Source organism: Leucopleurus acutus (genome assembly GCF_964270905.1).
Source record: "Leucopleurus acutus genome assembly, chromosome: 1".
NCBI lineage: Eukaryota > Metazoa > Chordata > Mammalia > Artiodactyla > Delphinidae > Leucopleurus > Leucopleurus acutus.
Genome location: NC_139142.1, coordinates 162,807,586 through 162,829,417, shown reverse-complemented (window position 1 = coordinate 162,829,417; position 21,832 = coordinate 162,807,586). Strand labels below are relative to the sequence as shown.

At 38.9% G+C, this 21,832-nt stretch overlaps 1 protein-coding gene across 1 annotated transcript in view; it reads right to left on the bottom strand.

The window, feature by feature from the left end:
- AGBL1 (AGBL carboxypeptidase 1) overlaps positions 1–21,832 on the bottom strand; it is a gene marked incomplete at its 5' end in the record, with an annotated part of 781,776 nt that overhangs the window by 292,920 nt on the left and 467,024 nt on the right. The window contains 2 exons of the mRNA XM_082857818.1: positions 15,733–15,909; positions 20,320–20,451. Coding sequence (XP_082713944.1) covers positions 15,733–15,909; positions 20,320–20,451 — 309 coding nt within the window. The remainder of the gene's footprint in view (positions 1–15,732; positions 15,910–20,319; positions 20,452–21,832) is intronic.

The window sequence follows — 21,832 nt, the reverse complement described above, 5'->3', positions numbered from 1 at the left end:
TGCTTGTGTGTCCAAATAGACACCGAGCATCACAAAAGCTCTTTCCACAGTGACGGCAGTGAAATGTGGAGCATGGCTTGCTATTCTTCATCGCCTCCTTCCTGCTCCACCCTCACAGCCATTCTAGAACTTCTGAACTTCTGTTTCTTACCAGTGTTCTGAATGTATCAATACTAGTGATCCCTTTCAATCTACTCAAAAGAAAAGCAATTAGTGGATTTCACACCTAGTCTCCCATGAAACTTAAGTAACCTAGTGATGAAAGAAGAAGCCTTCCAGTGGAAACATATGCTCTTAGGAAATCAGTTCCTGGATTCCTTGAAGCTTTTTCCTCTTATCATCTGATTATTTTATGTTTAAAGGAAGTGATGTGGGTATTTTCAGACTTGAAATTTATTGGTTTTGCCTTCACTTCTACTTTATTGTTAGATTTGGTCACTTTTCTCCTATCTTCCGGTTCCATCATACTCCAGCTTGCTTCTAATCTCGAAACTTTAGGACATTAGCACAAATAAAATTTCTAGTTCTGGTCTCTAACAATTTTTTTTTTTCTTAGAGAAAATAGTAGCCCATCTTGTTTACATTCCCCAACTGATAACACCATAGTGTTTCTTTTAAAACACTTTCAGAACATTGTGGCAATTTTTAAACTTCAGGAATCACAAAAGTCTAGGGTTTGAAAGATCATATAGACAGTAAATTTGTTTCTCTGGCTCTGGCATGTTCAAACACCTTTAGAGTTAGAGGATAACTGGATATCATCTAGTTCAATTTTCTGATTTTGTAGGTAAGGAATCTGAGACTCAAAGAGGGGACACGGGAAACTAAACAACTGCAGGTAAGCAATAGTTCTCAATTATGGGTGGTTTTGACCCACGAGGGGACAACTGGCAATGTCTGGATACATTTTTGGTTGTCACAACTAGAATCTGTTACAGGCATCTAGTGGGAAAGGCCAGGGATGCTGCTAAACATCCTACAATGCACGGGACAGCCCCTCGACAAAGAATAACCCAGCCCAAAGTGTCAGTAGTACTGAGGCTGAGAAACTCTGAGCTAGAGAGATTACTGCCTCAGTAATCTGTTTAATGTCTCATGCTAACATATACCCAGAATCATTTCCTAAGAAACTCATAATCCAAATTAAACTCATATCCTGTGTCCTTGATGAAGCCTTCTGGTTTCCATTTCACCACTTTCTTTGGCAATCTCTTTAATGTTTCCTAACTGAGACTACAAATGGTCTTATTTCTGTGCCAATGTTGAGCCAGTGAGGAAGTATCTATATCAAGGAGATTTGTGCGGAGGAAGATTTTATTTCTGGATTATATTTTGGGGTTGATCATGAACAGCTATACTCACCCATTCATGAGTGACGGAGGAGAGTCTGAGGAGTGTTAGGACACAAAAATTGATTTGTTATGGTAACTGGCAATGCTTTTCAGTGGTAAATGAGATTTCAATTGAATGATAAAATGATGATCCAATTTGGAAGTCAACCCTATGGTTTCAATGGCCTCTTTTAGGACATCATTTCACAAAAGCTAAAAAACAAATTGACAAACAAACCTATGAATTCCTTTCTATGACAATATATCTGAACAAGAAAACATAAGAAATGTTGCCACTTGATCTTCCCATTAGCTGGTCTGGGGGAAAAAAGAGTAAGAAGGAGCCTATCAAAATTGTGAGATGCAAGAACTTGAGAATTAAAAAAAAAATAAAAGTGGTCATTATATTTCTATTCTGCCTTCCTTCTTATGCTGAGTTGACTTTGCATTCAGCTTAAATGTGCTGTATACATGGTTAAATTAAAAAGCCCAAGTGGAAATACAACTTCTCACACTGACCATAAGAAAGGAGTCAAGGCCAAGCCAGGTTTTAACTGGGTAAAGATATTTTGTAATATCCAATTAAACAAAATTTTTTAAAGCACTTAGACCTAGAAATTCTGGTTTGGAACTCTGAACTATTAGTTGAAAATACTGGTGGTGAGTGGGGAAAATTTTATAGATTAATATCTTCTTCTTAGAGTTGCATAAAACAGCCAAAATTTTGGAAGCAAACTAAATGTCTAACAATTCTAACTAAATTGTAATGTGATAAATGTAATGTCGGAAAAAATGCAGGTGTTAGAAGCATGATGTTTTCAGAGAAATGTGGGAAATTCTTATGATACAATGTTAATTAAAAATAAATAATTCACAAATATATGTACTGACTGATAACAAGTTCATAAATATGTGCATATGATCAAAGTCTAGAAAGAAATATCAAAGTGACAAAAGAAATGGAAGACATAGACACAGGTTCATATATTTATGAGCCATACTACTTTTCTTATTTTGTTCCCCTAAACTTTTCTATAATGTGGTTAGAAAAAAAAAAAAAAAAGTATATATAGTTAAATTTGACCCAGGTCTCTTTTCTTCAGTTAAAATAATACCAACATATAGATTTGCATTAGGAAATTAGTAGCATTAAGGAAAACTATAATAAGAATTTTGGAGTATATAGAGGAATAAGCATTAGAATCTAAATTAAGGCACAATATGGATAAGGTCAGTGGTGTTGAAGCAGTAATGAGTGTATGTTAGAAAGTTTCTCATAAAGTGAATACAGCAATTTCACATTCTTTTCCATTAATGGTCTGATCACAAAATCAAGAACGTCACAAAGGGAATTGGCTATAGACTTTATCCATCAAGCCAAACTCTGTTTCTTTAGATTCTTTTGTAATATCCAAAGTAGCAGTGAGTTCCCTCGCCTATGTATACGATCATCCTTTCTCTCTCACACATGCCCACAAGATGATTCCCCTTCCTACATTTCCTATCTTGAATCCAGTCCAGAAACCCGGGAGTCATCCTAGAGTCTTCCCACTTCTTCACCCCTCACTACCTCATTCAGCCGATTATCAGCTCTGGTCAAGTCCACCTCCTGAATATTTCTTGAATTTGTCTCTCCTGTTTGTTTCCAAGACCTCTGCCCTCCTTCCAGCCATGGACGGTTACAATAGCCTGACTAGGCTCCCTGTCCCCAGTCCCAGTCAGCACACAGCTGTTAAAGAACAGATATGATCCCATTACTTCTCTTCTTAAATCATACTGATGGACACCTTTTATCTTTGAAAGTAAACTCTGTCTTCCTTAGGATGGCTCAAAAGGCTCTTTTTTACCTGACCACTGCATACTTCTACTACAATTCTCCCTTAAGTGTCTGAAAATCAAGTCATATCACTGAATGGAACACATTTTTCTCAGCGCAATTATACCGAGTTAGAGAAAGCAGAAATATCAGCTTTCTCGTTCTAAGCATTATGATAATTTTAATGCAATCGAATATCATATTCACATTTTTAACAGTCATAGTTCATATTTTAATCATATTACATTACCAGTAAGTAAAATCCCTAAATATTTTTTTATAAACTTTCTTGTACTGGAGTGATTTCTTTTGGTTTTAACCAAATGCTGGACTTCCCCATTATCCATGTTAAGTTCCTCTTTTGATATTATGCCCAGGATTCCATTTTGCTAAGATCTTTTTAGACACAAATTTTGCCGTGTAACTCAATAACTGCTTATCCCAGCTTTGTGACACCTGAACATTTCTTCAAAGTGAGGCAACATGGTATAATTAAAGAACACAGGATTTAGTGTATTCTAATTTTAATTAGAACACAGCCTAAATTCTAATTCCACCACTGACAAGTTATCAAGCACTTGGAATGCCACTTAAATTTTCTTCATCTTTGTTTTCATGTCAGTAGGTTGAGTCTAGCAATAGATAAGGGAGATGCCCTCACCTTCCCCTTGAAAACTCTTCCCTGAAACCCATCGGGCTGTTCAAGTCTTTTGAGCATGAGCCACCTGTTCTCCTTACTTGGCTCCTGCAATAAACCTTTCTCTGCTCTCTCTCTATCTGTATAGGGTTGGCCAAAATGTTCATTCAGGGTTTTTCCATAAGATGTTCCAAAAAACCTGAACAAACTTTTTGGCCAACCCAAAAAATATATATATATATGTGTGTGTGTGTGTGTGTGCGTGTGTGTGTGTGTGTGTGTGTGTGTGTATGTATACATATATTTATTACATTTATATATTATATGTATTATATATATTTATGGGAGAGGATAGTTAGGAGGATGACAGTGAAGACAAAGATTGGTTAGCATTTTGTGTCTACTAAGTGCTTTACATACAAATATGCTGAAGAAGGTATAATCATTATCCCCATTTTTCTGATGAGTACACTAAAGGTTAAAAGGAATAAATAATGTACCCAAAAAACAATCAATACATGATGGAGCTAGTGTATAGACATGCTAAAGGCCATGTGAATGTAATTATCTTCTTCCTTATGTCTGAGTCATCCACTGTTAAACAGATAATTCTTTATTTCATCAGTCCTCTACAGATGGGAATTAAGGTTGTTTCCATTTTCTCACTATTAACAAGTAGTGATATCCTCATATGTGGTATCTTTGTGCACTTCTGGAATTAAATTTCTGGAAGTGAAACTTTAGGATCAAAGGTTATGAATATTTTTGTTGAATATTGTCAATTTGTGTTTTATAATGTTTATGATTAAACATATAAAAAGATTTTCTTGGGAATTGTATAGGACATATCTTAGGTGCCTCCTCAGATTCCATTGGTGACATGAGCTGCTGGACCCTCAGTAGTGAGCAAACTTTGCCTTAAGGGCCCCCAGGTCTGTTTGGGCCCTCACAGCTCCACACCCTGGGGTGGGCCAGTTACATTCCTAGGAGAACTTCCTTCACTGCTGCTACTATACAGCCAGGCCCACCAGCCTCACATCCTGAATTTCTGGCTTCTCTCACCATCTCTGGACTTGTATGAGTGGCTGCAAAGAGGGCCAGATGGTTCAACTCTCTGGGCTCACACTTTGACTAATGGGAAACAGGAAGGGGAGCTGTTGCAGCAGGCAGATAAATCTCTCCTTCTTCCTTCTCCACAACCCCTTTGGGAAATTGTTCTGCACACAGCCTGTCCAGATGCACCCCACATAGCTGAGCAAACCTACCTGCCTGCTTTGACCAGAAATGCAACACTTTGCATTACTTTCCCTCGTTCCTGGCTCACATTTCTTATCTCACACTTTCATTTTCTCTCACACTTGGTCTACGGCAGTTTTCTGGCTCTCTGAGATAATAAAGTTTATGAAAGTGTTTTACAAATTATAAATGACTATGCAAAGGGAGGGTATTTTTATTGCTGTGATTTTTGTTGCTTTCAGGAATACTTGGGGGTATACAGAAATTCATTTCATAAAATAATCAAGATTACCCTTATTTACATTCCATCATTCATTATCAGTCTAAAAAGGATTTTGAGATATTTTTGATCTTTCTGATTTGACATGTGCCTTTAGGGAGGTGTAGTAAACTATAAGCTCCATAGAAACACCTGCAGAACATTTCAGGTGCTTCCTGAAGGAAGGCATGCTAGAGAAAGGAGTAGGATATTATACTTGAGTGCTCCAGTGTACCCGGGTTTAGCCTAATACACACCCCCAACATGGAATTCCATGGAGATTTAGAAATATGAAATGAGAAAAAAGTAGCATGAAAGGAAACTAGGATGAAAGAAAAGTCAAGCATTCCCCGACCCTACCCTACTTTCAAAGTATTATCTTCTACTTTGTCACATAAGTTATCCTCCCCAATTTCACAAAAAAATTAACTTGTGGATAATTTATATTCAAGTCAACCAAAATTGAAGGAAGGCCTAAATTATCTCCTTCTGTGTTCTCTTATAGCACCCAGTTGTTTTATATTACTCTCTGTTGTTATTGCTTACTTAATTAACTTCCTTTCTGGCTGGACTGGGAAAGTAGGAAGCTGTCAATTCCACTCTCTGTCATATTCTTAGCACCTAACATACTGTCTAGATTTTTTAAAATGCTTATTGAATGATGAATGAAAGAAAGAATGAATGAAGAATGAAGGTGAATTGACCATGTATCTGACTTTGGCTAAGTGTTTTTAGTTTTCTCTATATATATATCCCAAGTCCCAAACTTCAGCTTAAAACAAAGTAGATACCTAATAAATATGTGTTAACTAATTGATGAAACAATGATAAATTTATATAAAAATATCTAATTCCTACCTTCTGACAACACGGTTCAAAGTATTCTAAAATGTTCTCTTCTCATTTACATTCAGGGAACGCAGGAGTATAAAGAGAATCACTGCTTAGTTTTATAAATAGAAATTTCTGAGGCTGCTCCATTGACGTGAAGTCATGGTAGAGAATATCAAAAAACTGGCTGGAGGAATAGAACTATTACCTGCCCCTCCTAGTCAAGGAGGGTATTGTGGTCTGGGGTCCACTCCATTTTGTAGAGGAGAATACCCTGTGGATAATACTTTCATAGCCTGAACCCTCCCTTCTCAGCACATTTGTAAGGAGATGCTAGTCCAAGGAACTCAGTCATGTACCAAGAACCAAAGAAATGCATCTCAGGCTTGGCCAATCCTTTTTCTCTATGTTGCAAGCGGAAAAACAAACAAACAAAAAACCCCAAAATGAAAACAAAACCAAAAAAACCCTAGATTAAATGAATCCTTTCTTTGGTTTTGTATCTGCTCCCTTAGGGCATCTGGCTTATTGCATTCACATTAATCACATGAAGAGAGTAAGATTTAGAGATAAACCGTCTTTTCTTCTCCCTTGTCCTTTGAAGCCAAATTATTTTTAACGGACAGAGGTCATCAGAGTCTCATTGGATTATCCTATGTGCCAGATTTTGTCCTTATTTTTGATACAATGAACCATTTCCTACAACGGGCATATAAAATTCACTGCTCCCAGGGTTTTAGAAATCCCAGTAAAGGCCCCTGCTGGTAACGTTATTAGCATCTCTGCCTCTTGATTTTTATTCAATTCCTTTTAATATTCTATCATAATGCTGACAGACTTTTTGGAATGGAGGGCCACAGAATGAGGACAATATTTCACTACATCATTAAGCCTGCAGTGGGTTAATAAATGGCTCATCATGTGCTTTGAGATATACAAAGAGGTTAAAAAACAAAAGCAGAACACTAAGGCAACACTTGTTGAATCATATTAATAAGAAAAAGGGGACTGACATGAATGATTCAAATAGAGGTTCATACTAAAATGATACCTTAGCATCTGGATTTCATATTTGTCTCAACAAAGGACTGAAGTTGCATTTCAATGGTAAAGCAGGCGTTTGGGAAATGGTCCTCTTTTCTAAGCCCTAGAATGGGGACGGTTGTTAGAGAATAGAGATGCAGGGGGAAAAAACAACAAACTCATCTAGCATTAAAATGTTGCCACCGATCAACAAAAGGTCTCATATTGGGGATTACTTTCACCTTTTAAATCACATCCACATACAGCATCCCATTCTAGCGCACAAAAATTCTGGGAACTATGTCTTTGCCTACCAGAAAAGTTAGAACTCCCTAACTTTTCCCTTTCTTCACCCCTAATCCTTTCTCACCTCCCTGCCGACCAAGGATGCTCTAAATCAGTGCTTTCCTGGGAACACGGATCACCTGGGGATCCTATTACAATGCATATCCTGAAGCAATACCTAGGGCCTGAGACAGCACAGATCCCAGGTGAAGCTGAGGCAGCTGCTCCTCAGTCTAAATGACCACCTGTGAGAAGCAACATCCTGAAAAGATTAGTGTCCTATGTGCAATCACAGAAGATTTAGACTGAGGTTACTCCAGTACACACTTAATGAGATGCATCACTGTTCTTGTGCTAATTGATAAGTAGAAGAAATAGCGATTCAGACTCCACTTGATTTTCACCAAGTCAAGCCAGGCACTTCTAGAGCTGATTTAAGAGCAGACACTGGGAAGCTGTGATGGGCCATCTGGAGATCTTGGATTCAATAAACTAAAGCATGAGCCCTTAATCTTCATGCTCACCTCGAACATGAATTAGCTTTGAAATATCATTAACCAAATTAAGTCAGTAAAAGCTTATCTAAAGAGATATTAATTCTTTCTTCAATTAAACATGCTTGGAGGAAGAGATGATAGGAAAAACAAAGTCATGCTTCCTAAAATGCCGTATATGAGAAAGTAACTTGGCTTTTAAAGAAAATATCTCTTTAAATACATGAGGTTTAATAAATTACATTCCAATTGACTCAACAGTTTGGTTTACTGCACTGAAACTGTATAATTACTATGTTTTTGCTCCACCCTTTAAAAATATCTTAAAAACTGTAGCCACTCTTCCCAGAAAAGTGTACATATAGGCAAACAATTTTGTATATTATTATATCAGTTCCTAGACACTTTTGTTCTACAGGCAATTTAAGAAACTTTAACCTGGTGGTGTCTCAGAAGCTAGAAAAACAAACGAACAAACAAAAATGTCTTTCAACTCTCACTGGGATATTAGACATTTATTAAATACAACTTCTGTGGGAGAACTAAGTCAGTTACCTAAAAGTACAGATGAAACACACACACACGCGCGCGCACACGCACACACATCAAAAAAAATTTTTAAAGGTTGGGGGGAGGCAGAGAATTTGAGACTTTACAATAAAAGCCATGGAAAATTCTCCATAGGCCAGAGCAAATCAGGAGAAAGAGAACAAAAACAGAAACCACAAAAACTAGTTTCAAAACCATCTCGCCTTTTACCTCTGGGTATCCTGCCTCATCTCTCAGTGACTGAGAATATGAGTTTCCAGGGGTGCTTGATTAAATGCAGATTCCTGGGCCATCCCCCAGGTCAAATGGAGACATGGTTCAGAAATCTGCATTATATAAGATCCCTAGGTAGTTCTTACATTAACGTTTGAGAAATACTATTCCTCAGTTTACATTAATGAAATTAAGATGCCCCCAACTCCCATTCAGAGCTCAGAAAGAGTTACACTCCAATATGAGGCTGCCCACAGAACAGGAAAATGACTTCCAAGAGAATAATGATCGGAAACATATTCTTGAGTTGTGCTTGTGATCAGAATAGGCTTTTAAATTCAGCAATTTTGGAGGAATTTAAATCTGTTTCCTGTCCTGTCTTCCACACCTCACTCTTCCCCTAGAAGCAGGCTCACAAATTCCCCTTCCCTTTCTCTAGAACCTTAGCTATAAATTGACTATTATATAGCTTAGACTGCATACAAAGTTTGATAGAATAAAGGGTAGATAAGAGAGGAAAGGTCTAGATAATACAGACAGAAGCTGTTTTGATATAGCTAAATCCATAAATATAGATATATGGATATCAGCCTCAGTAAAAGTCAAAGTCTACCATTCTCAACGCTGGCTTCATAGTAAAGTTAATAAAATCACAGATACCTAAACTCTAACCCCAAAGGTTCTAATTAAGAAGATCTGAATAAGACAATTATAGATAAAAGTTGGAGTCTCAGTGTCTTTATTTAAAATGAAAAAAGAAAACCACCATTGAAAATTCCTATATACCATCAATAATGGTACAAACAATAAGTAAGTATGAGTCTTTACTATGAACATAATGATAAATGTTTTACAGTCAGTTGCTCATTCAGTCTTAACAGCATCTCCATAGGCAGGAATTGTGAGGAAACCACTACTACAACTAAAACTCACAGAGGTCAGGTTTCAAAGTGATGACTGCTAAGTGCAGAGCTCTCCTTAGAACTCTATGTCTGACACAGAAACCCACACTAAACAATAAACCGTACTTCCTGTATAAATCTATGGAGAACTGCTGGTAGGTACATATGTTTGTGCATACATGTGTGATACACACATACAAAATGTGTGTGTGGTCAAAGAATGTGTGTGTAGACCCTGGCAGAAGGGCAATTTTGCAACTTGGGACATTTGAGGAAGAGAAGCGTTCTCAAATAAAGACTGGTGAAGTCCAAAGAGCTGTGTGAGAGCAACAGCTCTCTAAGGGGAAAAGGAGAGATGTCACTAGGAAGTGAAATGAGTGTAGGAAACAATGTAGAACTTGCCTAATTCAAACTTCAATAGGTTGTTTCACTGAAGACCAGCTCTGCTTGCTCCCCCCATTTTCCCTGCTGGTAGAAAGCCTCTACTTCATAGTATTACATTCCTCCAATCCCTCTTTGTTTACTCTGGAAAGGTCAAAAAAGAAACAGGTCAAGTTGGATGAAGGGGTGTGACAAGACGGGATGGATGAACAAAGCCTCCTGACAACTAGCTAATTGGTGCTAAGAGCAGAGCACATTCTCCTTGGAAAAACCACATGCCCAGCAGCGGTTGCAGAAGATTTTTAGGGGTTTCAGAATCATGCCAGGTCACCCTGATCTAGGTAACCCATAAGCCCCATGGATACCCAGCAAAGGCAGCCTATTTCAAATATAATTTACCAGAGACTATGCCCATTTCTCAGTTCTAATTATGCCTTCTTATTATAGTCAAGAAACCCCTTGTTGCAGATTTACTTAGTGGTAGCCAAAAGCAGAAGCTGGGTCTCCTGTTTCCAAAGCCCAGGGCTCCTTTCCCCAATGACATTCAACTAGGCAGAAAGCAGGGGCGGGAGGGGTCAGATGTGCCTCCAGGGTGTATTCAAACCCTGGTTCTGAAATTTACTAGCCGTGTGGCACTGAGTAAGTTATTTAACCTCTCTGCCTAAGTATCCCAATTTGTAAAATAAGGATGACGATGACGACGACGATGATGATAAAAGCAACTTTGCAGTTTTTTGTCCTGTGGTAGCAAAAAATGGAGTAAGTTTATAGCTGCAAAAGGCTTAACACGCAGTAAATACCATAGACGTATTTGTTATTATTGCTTATTTAAGGGCACTGCATGTTATAATACTCAACCAGCACTAATCAGCATTCATTAATTACAGCATGACTCTCCAATTTGTCTTCCAAAATGCTCCAAGAAAATCTAAACTCCTTAATTTCTTGATCATGAGGTAGAGAGAAAACAAGAGTAGTTATCATTTGTTTGGGGATTCACAGCACAGAAATATGGAGACAGAAATAAAAACCTCTTTTTGGTTCTTGGATCTAAATATTCTGTACTTTCTTGCCTGGACCAGTGTACTAGGTTGAATAGGTCTCCCCAAAATTAGTGTCCTTCCAAGAACTTCATAATTTGACCTTATTCGGAAGTAGGGTTGTTGAAGATGTAATTAGTTAAGATGAGGTCATACTGGAATAGGGTGGGTCCCAAATGCAATATGACTGGTGTCCTTATAAGAAGAGGAGAGAAGACACAGAGACAGAGGCAGACAAGTGGAAATGGCCATGTGATGACAAAGGGAAGAGACTGGAGTGATGCATCTACAAGCCAGGACACATCAGAAGCTAAGAGAAAGCCCTGGACCAGATTCTCCCCTAGAGCCTTTAGAGAGTATGTGGTGCTACCAACACTTTAATGTTGGACTTCTAGCCTCCAGAACTGTTACAGAGTAATTTTAAGCCACCTAATTTGTGGTAATTTGTATGGTAGCTGTGGGAAACTAATACACTCAATCTCTCTTCTGGACCACAACAGCAGCAGAGCACCAGTGCAAGAGGCCCTGTACCTAGCTGCAGTCTCTCATTCTGTGTGGGCTGTGTTCCCAAAACAGCTAAGGGGAGCAGAATGTGAATGAGAGGGCATCGGGAGGCTTGAAAGCCAAGTTGAGATGATTTAATTTCTTCTATGAATTTGTCCCTATCAAACCATCTTCAATAGCTCAAGTGCTTAGTTCCAACATTTATGTTTTCTAAGTTAAGCCTTTGTGAAATACTGTTATAATTTGTTTTGCGGAAGGGTTTTTGGGAAGCTCTCACCATAACACCACCTATGAGTGGTGAGAAAAGCAGAATTGGGCAGAGGAGGAGGTTGAACTTCAGTGCAATTGCAACAGAGGTCTCCACCAATCCTACAGGGAGTTCTGGAGCTGGAACGGCACCCCCTTTGGAGTTTTCCCAACTAAGGCTAGGAGGCCAGGCCATTGTAACCCCACATAGACCAGCCATTGGATGCAGGCTCACACAGAGGAGCCATGGCTTTGGTCAAGAGGGTTTCTGCCAGCTACAAGTAATTTCTGGTGATGGACACAGCTGTGAGCCACTGGGGAAATGAGCACCTCTTCAGGGGGATCTAGGAGGTACATCCCAGCATCTCTCACATGCACAGTGGATGTCTTCCTTTCTAATCATCACCTGTTATTAGAATGTGGCCATGTGAAATTCCACACCTGGACTGGAATCACCTTACTCAGGGAAAGAATCCATCAGATGCTCTCAAATCATGTATATAGTGACTGGCCTAAGAGGTCTCAGAGTTGCATTCTTACTCATTTCCCTCTCTCACCCATGTATTTTCCATTTCCACCAATGACAGCAACTCTTAAAAATCTCCGTTTTAGAATGGCGTCTAGTCATATTTGGACCATGGTGATTTCTTCTCCTTTTTCTAGTTATCCATGGACAGAGGAAAATCATCTGACCCTATCCGGAAATCACCATTCATTTGCTCACTTATCCATTCAGTCATTGGTTAGTCAACACAGATACGTAACAACTATTCTATACTAAAGAAGGCATTGAGTATAGAAAAATGAATGAGGAGGTTGTCAAAGGCCTTACACGTCAAGATGAGGAGTTGATTTTCTCTAGACATAATGAGGGTTATGGGTAGTACTTGACTTGAATAGGTTTGGGTTACTGAAAGATCCTTCTGTTGGTTGTAAAGAGGATGGATTGCTTGAGGGTCCACAATACAAGGCAATCAGTTGCAGGTAGGGAATATTAACACCCAGTTGAGTCACCCATCTTCTGTCCTTCCTCTAAGACCCTCTTTGCCGTCCCATGAGTCAGCAGCCCTGTCAAGGAGCATGTTAACAGCCTGCTTGGGTGGGAGCTTTTACATTATCCTCCTAAGCCACAAGCAGCCCACAGGACCCAGTCACATGCCTTCGCATGTGCAAACACACCATGCATGCAACTCCAGTTCGCAAACACTCAACTCTGTGTGAAGCACACAGCTGTCCACATAGAGTCTGAAAAATGACTCTAAAAAATGAGCCCCCAAAGGATACATCATTCCATTTTGGCTTTTCCCTTTAACAGCCTCCACAGCTTTGGGCCAGTCCCTAATACGGAAAGTAAATCTCTCAGCGGATGGGACATCCACATTAAATACAAATTATGGATCAAAGCATATAACCTAGCAGTAGAGACTATATCCTCCAAACAACAAAAGCCAGAGAAGTTTTTTTTTTTTAATTAGCCAACTATAGACTGGAAAACAGAAGGGAAAATATCATATTAATAATTATGATTTGAAGGTGATAGCTTATATTCTTTAATGCAGTTCCAACATAAATGTCACTGTAAGAAATATTTCATTTCAGTACTAACAGATCAGGTACTTAGTGTGCTGGGAGAAATGATCGGAACTACGTTAAAGCCGCATTAACCAGAGAAACTGCAAAAATGTTTATATTCTTATGAAGGCAGGAAGGAATGCCCCTCGTGGGTATATTTAAGTATTTTCCATCTTTTGTGTAAATGGTAATGCTAAACAAAAAATGGAAAGATGGCCTTAGAATAATAACCTCAGGACCCAACTGGGACTCAGCTTCTCAATGTACAAAAATCATTTGCAGTATGTTCAGGATGGAAATTTCTATACTGCTTTATAGCTTGTAGTCTTCATTATATACCTCAAACAAAAATCACCAAAACACCCAACTGTGGGCTGGTTTCATTTCCCCAGGGTGCCCCTCCACCCCCCCCAATATAAAATTACTCACCATCCTCTTGGTCACTGTCTGCAATTCTGCTCAGTTACTCGACAATGTTTGTAATGACAGAAAAACAAAGGGAAGGGGAAAACCTATCCAGTTCAGAGAGGTGTTTCATATAGAGAATAGGATTTTTAAAGCAAAGCCAGATCTGGCACTGTTAGGGCTTTTCTCTAGTCAGCTCCTTCTCCATTCTTCCTTATAGAGACCCCATGCAAAGGCCATGTGGAAAATTTCCCAGGGCAAACGCTGAGCCCATATCTGAAAGCTGTCCCACTGGACAAGCCTCTTTCACTGTCATTTCCGACAGCCAGTATGTATGTTGCATGGAAGACGAAGAGTTGGTGAGGGCCTGAACCTATGAGTCATTTAGTTTTCAAACGACAGCTTCAAGGGCCTTTGAGTGTCTGGTTGATTTACTGTGAATGGCACTGATACTTATGTGACTAGAAGCTGTTAGCCTGAATTGGTGCTTGGAGAAACAGAGTCAATGAAAGTCACAAATCCAATAAATCTGTGAGGGATGCATGGAGTTGTCTTCAAGAAGCACACAGCTAGAGAGGCACAAGTCTATACCCATAAGGTCTTAGAGTCACAATATTCTAGGCTTATTTTTTTTCCAGTCCTATGGGTTTTGAATGTCAAGAGAATGAACAGATTCCTGATGATATAACCTCCAATTATATTTGTATATGTATTTTCTTTTGGCCTTTACAAAAATTTTGTCTAGTAGGAAGGAGACGAATCTTTATTAATATCTGCGTTTGATATATGAAATGTATAGGTTCAACAGAGGTAAGCACTTTGCAGCATGGCTGGTAAGTGGAAGAGTGAGGTCTTTGGATGCCCAATCCCATGTCTCTCCAACAAGCTCACTCTTCTTATTCTGCATTGGATTAATGTGGATAAATATGGATTAATTCAGTCTAACAGTTTATTAATTCAGTAATAATAACAATTCTTTCAAGCCACTGTGTAGACAAAACTAACTGGCTATTTAATAGAATTAATAGGTCAAAATGGGTGGTTCAGTAACCCTGTGTTGAAAAATCTCTTTGACCAGGTGGGAAGTTAGATAATGTTCATCACCTGTCACTCCCTGGACTGCCTTTGATAGTTAACAGATTTCCGCAAGCACCAGATTATGGAGATGCCAAGCACTTCCTAGCAGTTCCAGGAAAGTATCAAAGCCAACACAACGAGCTTTAAGGCTGGTGAGGTCCAGGTGTTCTTGAGGTTGAATAGAACTCACCAAGGAGTAGTCTGTCAGCTTGCCTAATGAATTTAAAAGAGTCTATTACCCTGGCACTGTCACAATGTCCCTTATTTATGCTCCTCTAGTGAGGGAGTGGGACAAGCAGCTAGAACAGCCCACTGTAAGAGCTAATATAGCTGTAGAAAATGACTTATATGAGCCATTTCCCTCGATGCTAGAACCTGAGTCCTAGCCCCACTCATCTTGGGGAGACCCACATCACGCACATGCTTCTGTTTGCTCTGGTGATAGTAGGATAACAGAGAGCTGCTAATTTAGATAAGCACAGAAGACAGAGAAACACAATCCACGTATGTCTTGACAATATCTACATGCTGACCTATGTCTTTTTTATGATGCATAGGGGACTGGTCCCAGTTGTTGCAAAAGGAAAGAAAATGTTCTCATGCATAAAACAGGGCCAGGCAGAGGTTCCATAAAAGCCGGGTGTGCCTGTCTGAGGGAGGCTCTCCTGCCACTTGCTGGCAAGGGCAGATGATTGAGAAACCACATCAGCAGGCATGCACAACCTGCTTCCAGGATCAACGCAGACTGTGCTGCCAGGGAAGACAACCATTGAACTAGCTCTTCAGCAAGATCAGGGAGCTGGGCCAGACTCTACCTGGAGACTTCTTCCTCTTTCAGGCTAGAGAGCAGGAGCAAGAGGTGTGTGACAGCTCTGCATTACAGTGTACTGCTGCCAGACAGAAAGCATGGATGTTTCGCAGCCTTACATACCTGATAGGGGCCCTGGTTGCAGCCACAGTAGCTGCTCTCCATGGTGTAGCTTCTGGACACCCCCATCTCTCTCCACACCACTACCCGTGCTGTGGAGGCTCGGGATTTCTCCACGAGGAAGCTGCAGCTGCTTAAGGTGAATGCTGGTGCTAGTTTATCAAGGATTTTGGGAAGAGTCTACAATTAAAATAAAACAAATTATGATGAGTTGCCGGTGATTGGGGCTATGCATCATAAAAAACTTCTCAGTATGTATTAAGCATCTCAATACATTAAACACTTAATATGTGCAACTATAAATCTTCTATCTATCCTGAGTAATGGACACCAATTTTTTTAATACTTTTAAAGATGAGGAAACTGAGGTTTAGAAAAGTTAGAAAGAAATAGTTCAAGTCCAACTACAAAGTGACTGGAATGGGATCCAAATGACAATATGGCCAACTCCAAAGAGTATGATCTTTCAACCCCATCTTCCTGCATCACGGTGGACCAAGGTTGCAACATACATTCAGCCTCATACATTGCTGAGTTGAGTCTCATGGAAAGCCACAGACTTCATAGGGAACTGAAATTTACAGAGTAGCTCCATCCAGCCTCACTGTTTTCTAGCTGAACTTTCCTTATCTCAGACATACGGGCCATTGATGATTCTTAAGCAGGAGCACATATAATGTTCACTTGTTTCCTGAGAGACTGGAACTGCCAAAATGAACATTTCAGTCTCATTCTCTGATCCATAAATCTGAAGCTGGACCAATTATAAAACTTCTAAAAATTCATACTCTCTGGATTCATATGTACCATCTTTTCCTAGGGTAGAAAAGCTTTATGTGAGATCACTTAATTTCCATTTAGAAAGCATCAGTAGACCCTTGCCACTCTCCGACTGACAGAGAGGGGACGTCTAGTCACTGGACCCTTCCATCCCCCAAAGATGATGTCTCAGAGTTGAAAGTATACCAAGTCTTTGGGACAGCTGAAATACTACACTTAGCTCAGAACTTTTGTGACATGAACAAGAAGGGTTTTCTCACTTCAGTGTTGACAGAATCTCCAAAAACTAGAACATAATATAAAACTATATACATTAGATAAGAAACAGTATAGCATCGGGTCTTTGGACAAATTATAGGGACAAGATGGAGAAGCAGAACAAATTGATGAGAACATAAATTAAGGAATTATTCTTAAGTAAATGCAGTTTTGTTCATTTCTAGAACATAGAGCAAATCTTTTAATATATTGTATCTCTGGTTCTTATTGTCATGTTTAACATAACCATTAACTATATTAATATAAGGATTAATATAATTATTATATGATATAAATATATATTAATGTAATTATTAACATAACCTACTATGATCTCTAAGTTCTTACATAGTCTCCAGACCTAAAGCATCATAATTTTAAGGGAAATGAAATGCTAATGTTATCCTCAGAGTTTCTCCAATTGTCTCCTAATTGATTTTATCTATCCACTCTTGTCCCTCTCTCCCTGCAATCCCTCTCCCCATTTTTCTCCTTCAGAGTACTCATCACAATTACAGTTAAATTATTGTGTATGTAATTTGTTGTTTATTTTCTATCTCCTCTGCAGCCTAGAAGTTTGTGTCTTGTTCACAGGAAAATTTCTGCACATGAATCTATGCTGCTTGTAGAGGGTACTTCATAACTATTCACTGAAATAAATGGAATCTGCTAGTCCAGGCCTTTAGAGGACTGCTTAAACAGACATAAATAGAACATATATATATAAGTATAGATATATTTTTTTAGTTGCTATATATATATATATAAAATACGATCAAGAATACATGAAGGTAATTATAATTTATCAATGTTTTACCTTGGTGTGAAAACTTAATCTGACATCATTTAAATGATCTTTGCTTTCTTACTTAGGTGAACCTTGTTTTCTTAGCTAGTACGGCCCCTCTCCAAATAACCACACACTCAAATTAACGGCGTGCATCTTGGAGAGCTCTATGAGCTATGATCCCTTCACTGGAGCCTGGAGGCTGTGAGATTTACAAAGTGCAGTGGCAGTACCCTCTTACACCTCCATAGCGGCAATTTATCCACTCATTAAATAATGGGCTCCAAACTATCTCATTTACAGTAAAGTCCTCATTGCATTTCCCTTTTGATTTCACACAAATAGATCTATGTCAGAGTGAGCGATGAAGATGATGATAGCTGGAGGCTGTTTGTTTGTTACGTTTTGTTTTGTAAATGAATAGGAAATTGATGAACTCTACATATGAACTGATCCACTGGAGACCTGCTTCAGTGTTTCCTGGGGTCGCCCCGGTTTGGCTGGGGCAAGAAGGCTCGGGACATTCAACTCTTCCCCTGACACTTGCTCTGTAACTTAAACTTAATTTCAGTTTCCCAAATATTAAGATTATAATAGATATCTTTTCACTGAATGCTTACTATGTATTTTGCGTGCATTAATTCATTCAATCATCACAAGTCTTTGGGGTAAGCTTTATTATTATCTATGAATATTGTTAACTTTCTTTTGGAAAAAGAGAGCTAAAACTCATGGTGACTCTATATTTAAGATTGGATAGTACAGATTCTTTTAGTTTGAGATGTACCACTCATAAGAGATCATTTTATACAGGTCAGCATGACCTGCCCAGATGAAAGTTTTAATTTACTAAACTAGTTTCCTAAGATAAAGCAGTTAAGCTTCTTGAGCTTTATCGCCAGTGCTCTAGCTGAGCCTCAGTGTAAATAGGACATTGAGGATAAGCTGTTGGTTCAACTTTATGGCCTTGGGGGAACTCTACTGATCAGTAGCAGTCATGCTTCTAATAGACATGAATGAAGAGGGTGAAAAAAAACTCAGGACACAGGGGAAGTAATTCCAGGTGAAATAGTAGCTTGGTGGGTTTTTACCTCTTTTAATACTCACTAACCCTGTAAATGAAGGTATTTCACACACAGTAAATTCATATATCCAGAATAATAAGGGATTTAGAAGAGGCTGGTACCATCATAACTGTGATATCGTGACTTGTAGTAAGAAATATATATCGGTTCTTCACCCCCAGTTCTGACATGAGATTCCTAAAACATTTGCAAATTCCTATGTGATAAGAGTGGTAGGAGCATCTTTTGTTCTAATAAGGTGACTCTGTGTGGGCTCCTGAATGGTTCCTGGATCAGGGCAGATCATCACTTCTCTAGGAAAGAGAGAGGGGATGGAAATGGAGTTGATAAATGATCATGCCCATGTGAGGAAGCTTCCATAAGATCCAAATAGTATGGGGCTCATGGAGCTTGCAGGTTGGTGAACACATCCATACACTGAGAAGTAATGCACCCTACTCCCAACTCCACAGGTACAGAAGCTCTGGACCCTTCCATATCTACATATCTCTTTATCTGGCTGTTCCCATCTGTATCCTTTATCACATCGTTTAATAAATTGGTAAATGTAAGTAAGTGTTCCCTTGAGTACAGTGAGCTGTTCTAGCAAATAATCGAACCCAACGGGGAGGAGATCATGGGAACCTCTGATTTGTAGCCAAGTCAGACAGAAGTTGTGGGTAACCTGAGGACCTACTACTTGCAGTTGGCATCTGAAATGGGGGCATGTCTCCTGGGACTGAGCCCTTAACCTGAGGGATCTGGTGTTATCTCCAGGTAGATAGTGTCAGAACTGAGTTAAATTGTAAGATATCCAGCTGGTGTCACAGAATTGCTTGGTGGAGGGAAAAATCCAAATATTTGGTCCCCAGAAGTGTCATAAATGAAGTATTCTGTGTAAAAGTAAAAGAGAAAGACACAGGAGGAGAACTAGGTTTTCCCAAGACAATAATTTTTCTCTTTTTCCTATATAAATTTGAAACAAGGGCCAGTTTTTATTTTGTGGTTGGATAACTTGACCTCTTCTACCTCTTCCTAATATTCAGCAAGCAACAGCCTGTTTACTTTATCCTGACAGGAAGAAGTCCCTCCTTCCTTACCTCTCCTTAGTCTCTTCTTGGGTTCAGTGTGCGGATAGTTGAGCTCCAACTACTGGAACCCAGAAAAAATAGAATTAGGTTCAGCGGGTCACTGTTCTACTTTTTATAGTATGCTCAAGCAGAGGAATGTGGATCGTCTAATGCCTTAAATTTTTTTCATCACTTCATATTTATTTAAGATCCTTTCCAATTCAGCATCATTTTGTTCCTTCCATAAATATAATACCTAACAGGGATGGTATTTTCACTATCCTCGTTTTACAAGTGAAGAATGGGGGTTCAGAGAGGGAGTGTTAATGGCTCATAGCCACACAGTTAATAATTATAAAGTTAGGTATTAAGATGAGGTTTCCTGTCTCCAATTCTCACATCCTATGCACTGTATCATATCATATAGAAAAAACAAATTCAGAGTAACCAGGCAAGAAGCCATTATTCATCAAAAATGTGGAGAGGTTACACATGCCTTCAACCTGCTTGTACTATAATCCTATAGTTAAAATAATCAAAATGCCTATTTAGGAAAATAATGGTTGAGGCATGTCTCAAAGGCAAGCATATGGACACAAAATATCTGGTGTCATCCACCGTAATGACTTACCCTGTAGCTGACATCTTCCAAGAGATTGGATGTGCCCACAGCAGACTCTGCCTGCCACAAAGTCTCTTTGATGCTACAACCGTAAAGGAACACATTCCTCTTTTGGGAGTGACCATGGAAATCACAGAAGACCTACAATGGCCAAACAAAGGAGAAACTAAATCTATTGGTTTCTTACATGTTTAAAATGTCAGCTTTCTTAGGTAGATACTGTTTACTTAGCAGAACCAGGCACACAAGGACCACTGGCGACTTTAGCAAGAGTTCTGTTGGTAGAATTATCAGGAAGGAAGGTAGATTGGAAGGTGCTTAGGGTTGAACAGAATAAAAGGAAATATGAGTCACATGTAGCTCTTCTGACAAGTTTACTTGTGACAGGGGAGGACACAGGGCCAAAACTGGAAGAGGAAATAAGAAATAGGCTTTAATAGTTCTTCCTTACAGACAGACTCCAATGAATAAAAACAGGAGAAATGAAGTAAATAGAAAATCACCATTAGAATGCCTCTGTAATAATTGTTGCTGGGAAGATCCACTGATGAATGCCAAAATTAGTGAGAAAGATTTGTGGAGAAAAAGGATTATTTGCATAGTGTCAGAATATCTCCAAGATGTTAACCAAGATGTTAATTGCAAAAGGAAAAATAGTAACTTTACAATGGAGAAACCCAGCAGACATCACCCTTAACCAAGTGATCAAGGTAAACATCACCAGTAACAGACACACTGACAAAATTCATATTGAAGAAAAGTAAAAATATGACCAATATTTTTAAAATCATCATGGTCATGAAAGACAAAGAATGTCTGAGGGACTCTCACAGAGGAGAAACTAAGAAAACATGAAATCTATATACAATGGGGATCATGGATTAGATTCTGAAACAAATAAAAAAACACTGGTGGAAAAGCTAGTAAAATCCATATGAAGTCTATAGTATCATTTATACTATTGCTCTAATATTATTTTTCAGCTTTGATAATTGTACCATAATTGTGCAAAACATTAGCATTAGGGGAAACTGGATGAAGTATACATGGGTACTCTGTGCTATTTTTGGAACTTTTCTAAAATTGTTTCATAAAAATGAAACAAGTATGCATCATAATATTTAGTTAAAATCCAGAATGCAAAGTTGGGTTGTTTCAACATCAAAAATAATTCAATGTGATTCACTCCATTTACATACTAAAGAAAGAACTAATATGATAATCATAATAGATGCATAAAAACGTTTGATAAAATTCAACAGCCATAAAGGATTAAAAAATAATACACAATCTTGGGACTTCCCTGGTGGCACAGTGGTTAAGAATCCGCCTGCCAATGCATGGGAAATGGGTTTGATCCCTGGTCTGGGAAGATCCCTCATGTCGCGAAGCAACTAAGCCCATGTGCCACAACTACTGAGCCCACGTGCCACAACTACTGAGCCCACGTGCCGCAACTACTGAAGTCTGCGTGCCTAGAGCCCGTGCTCCACAACAAGAGAAGCCACCGTAGTAAGAAGCC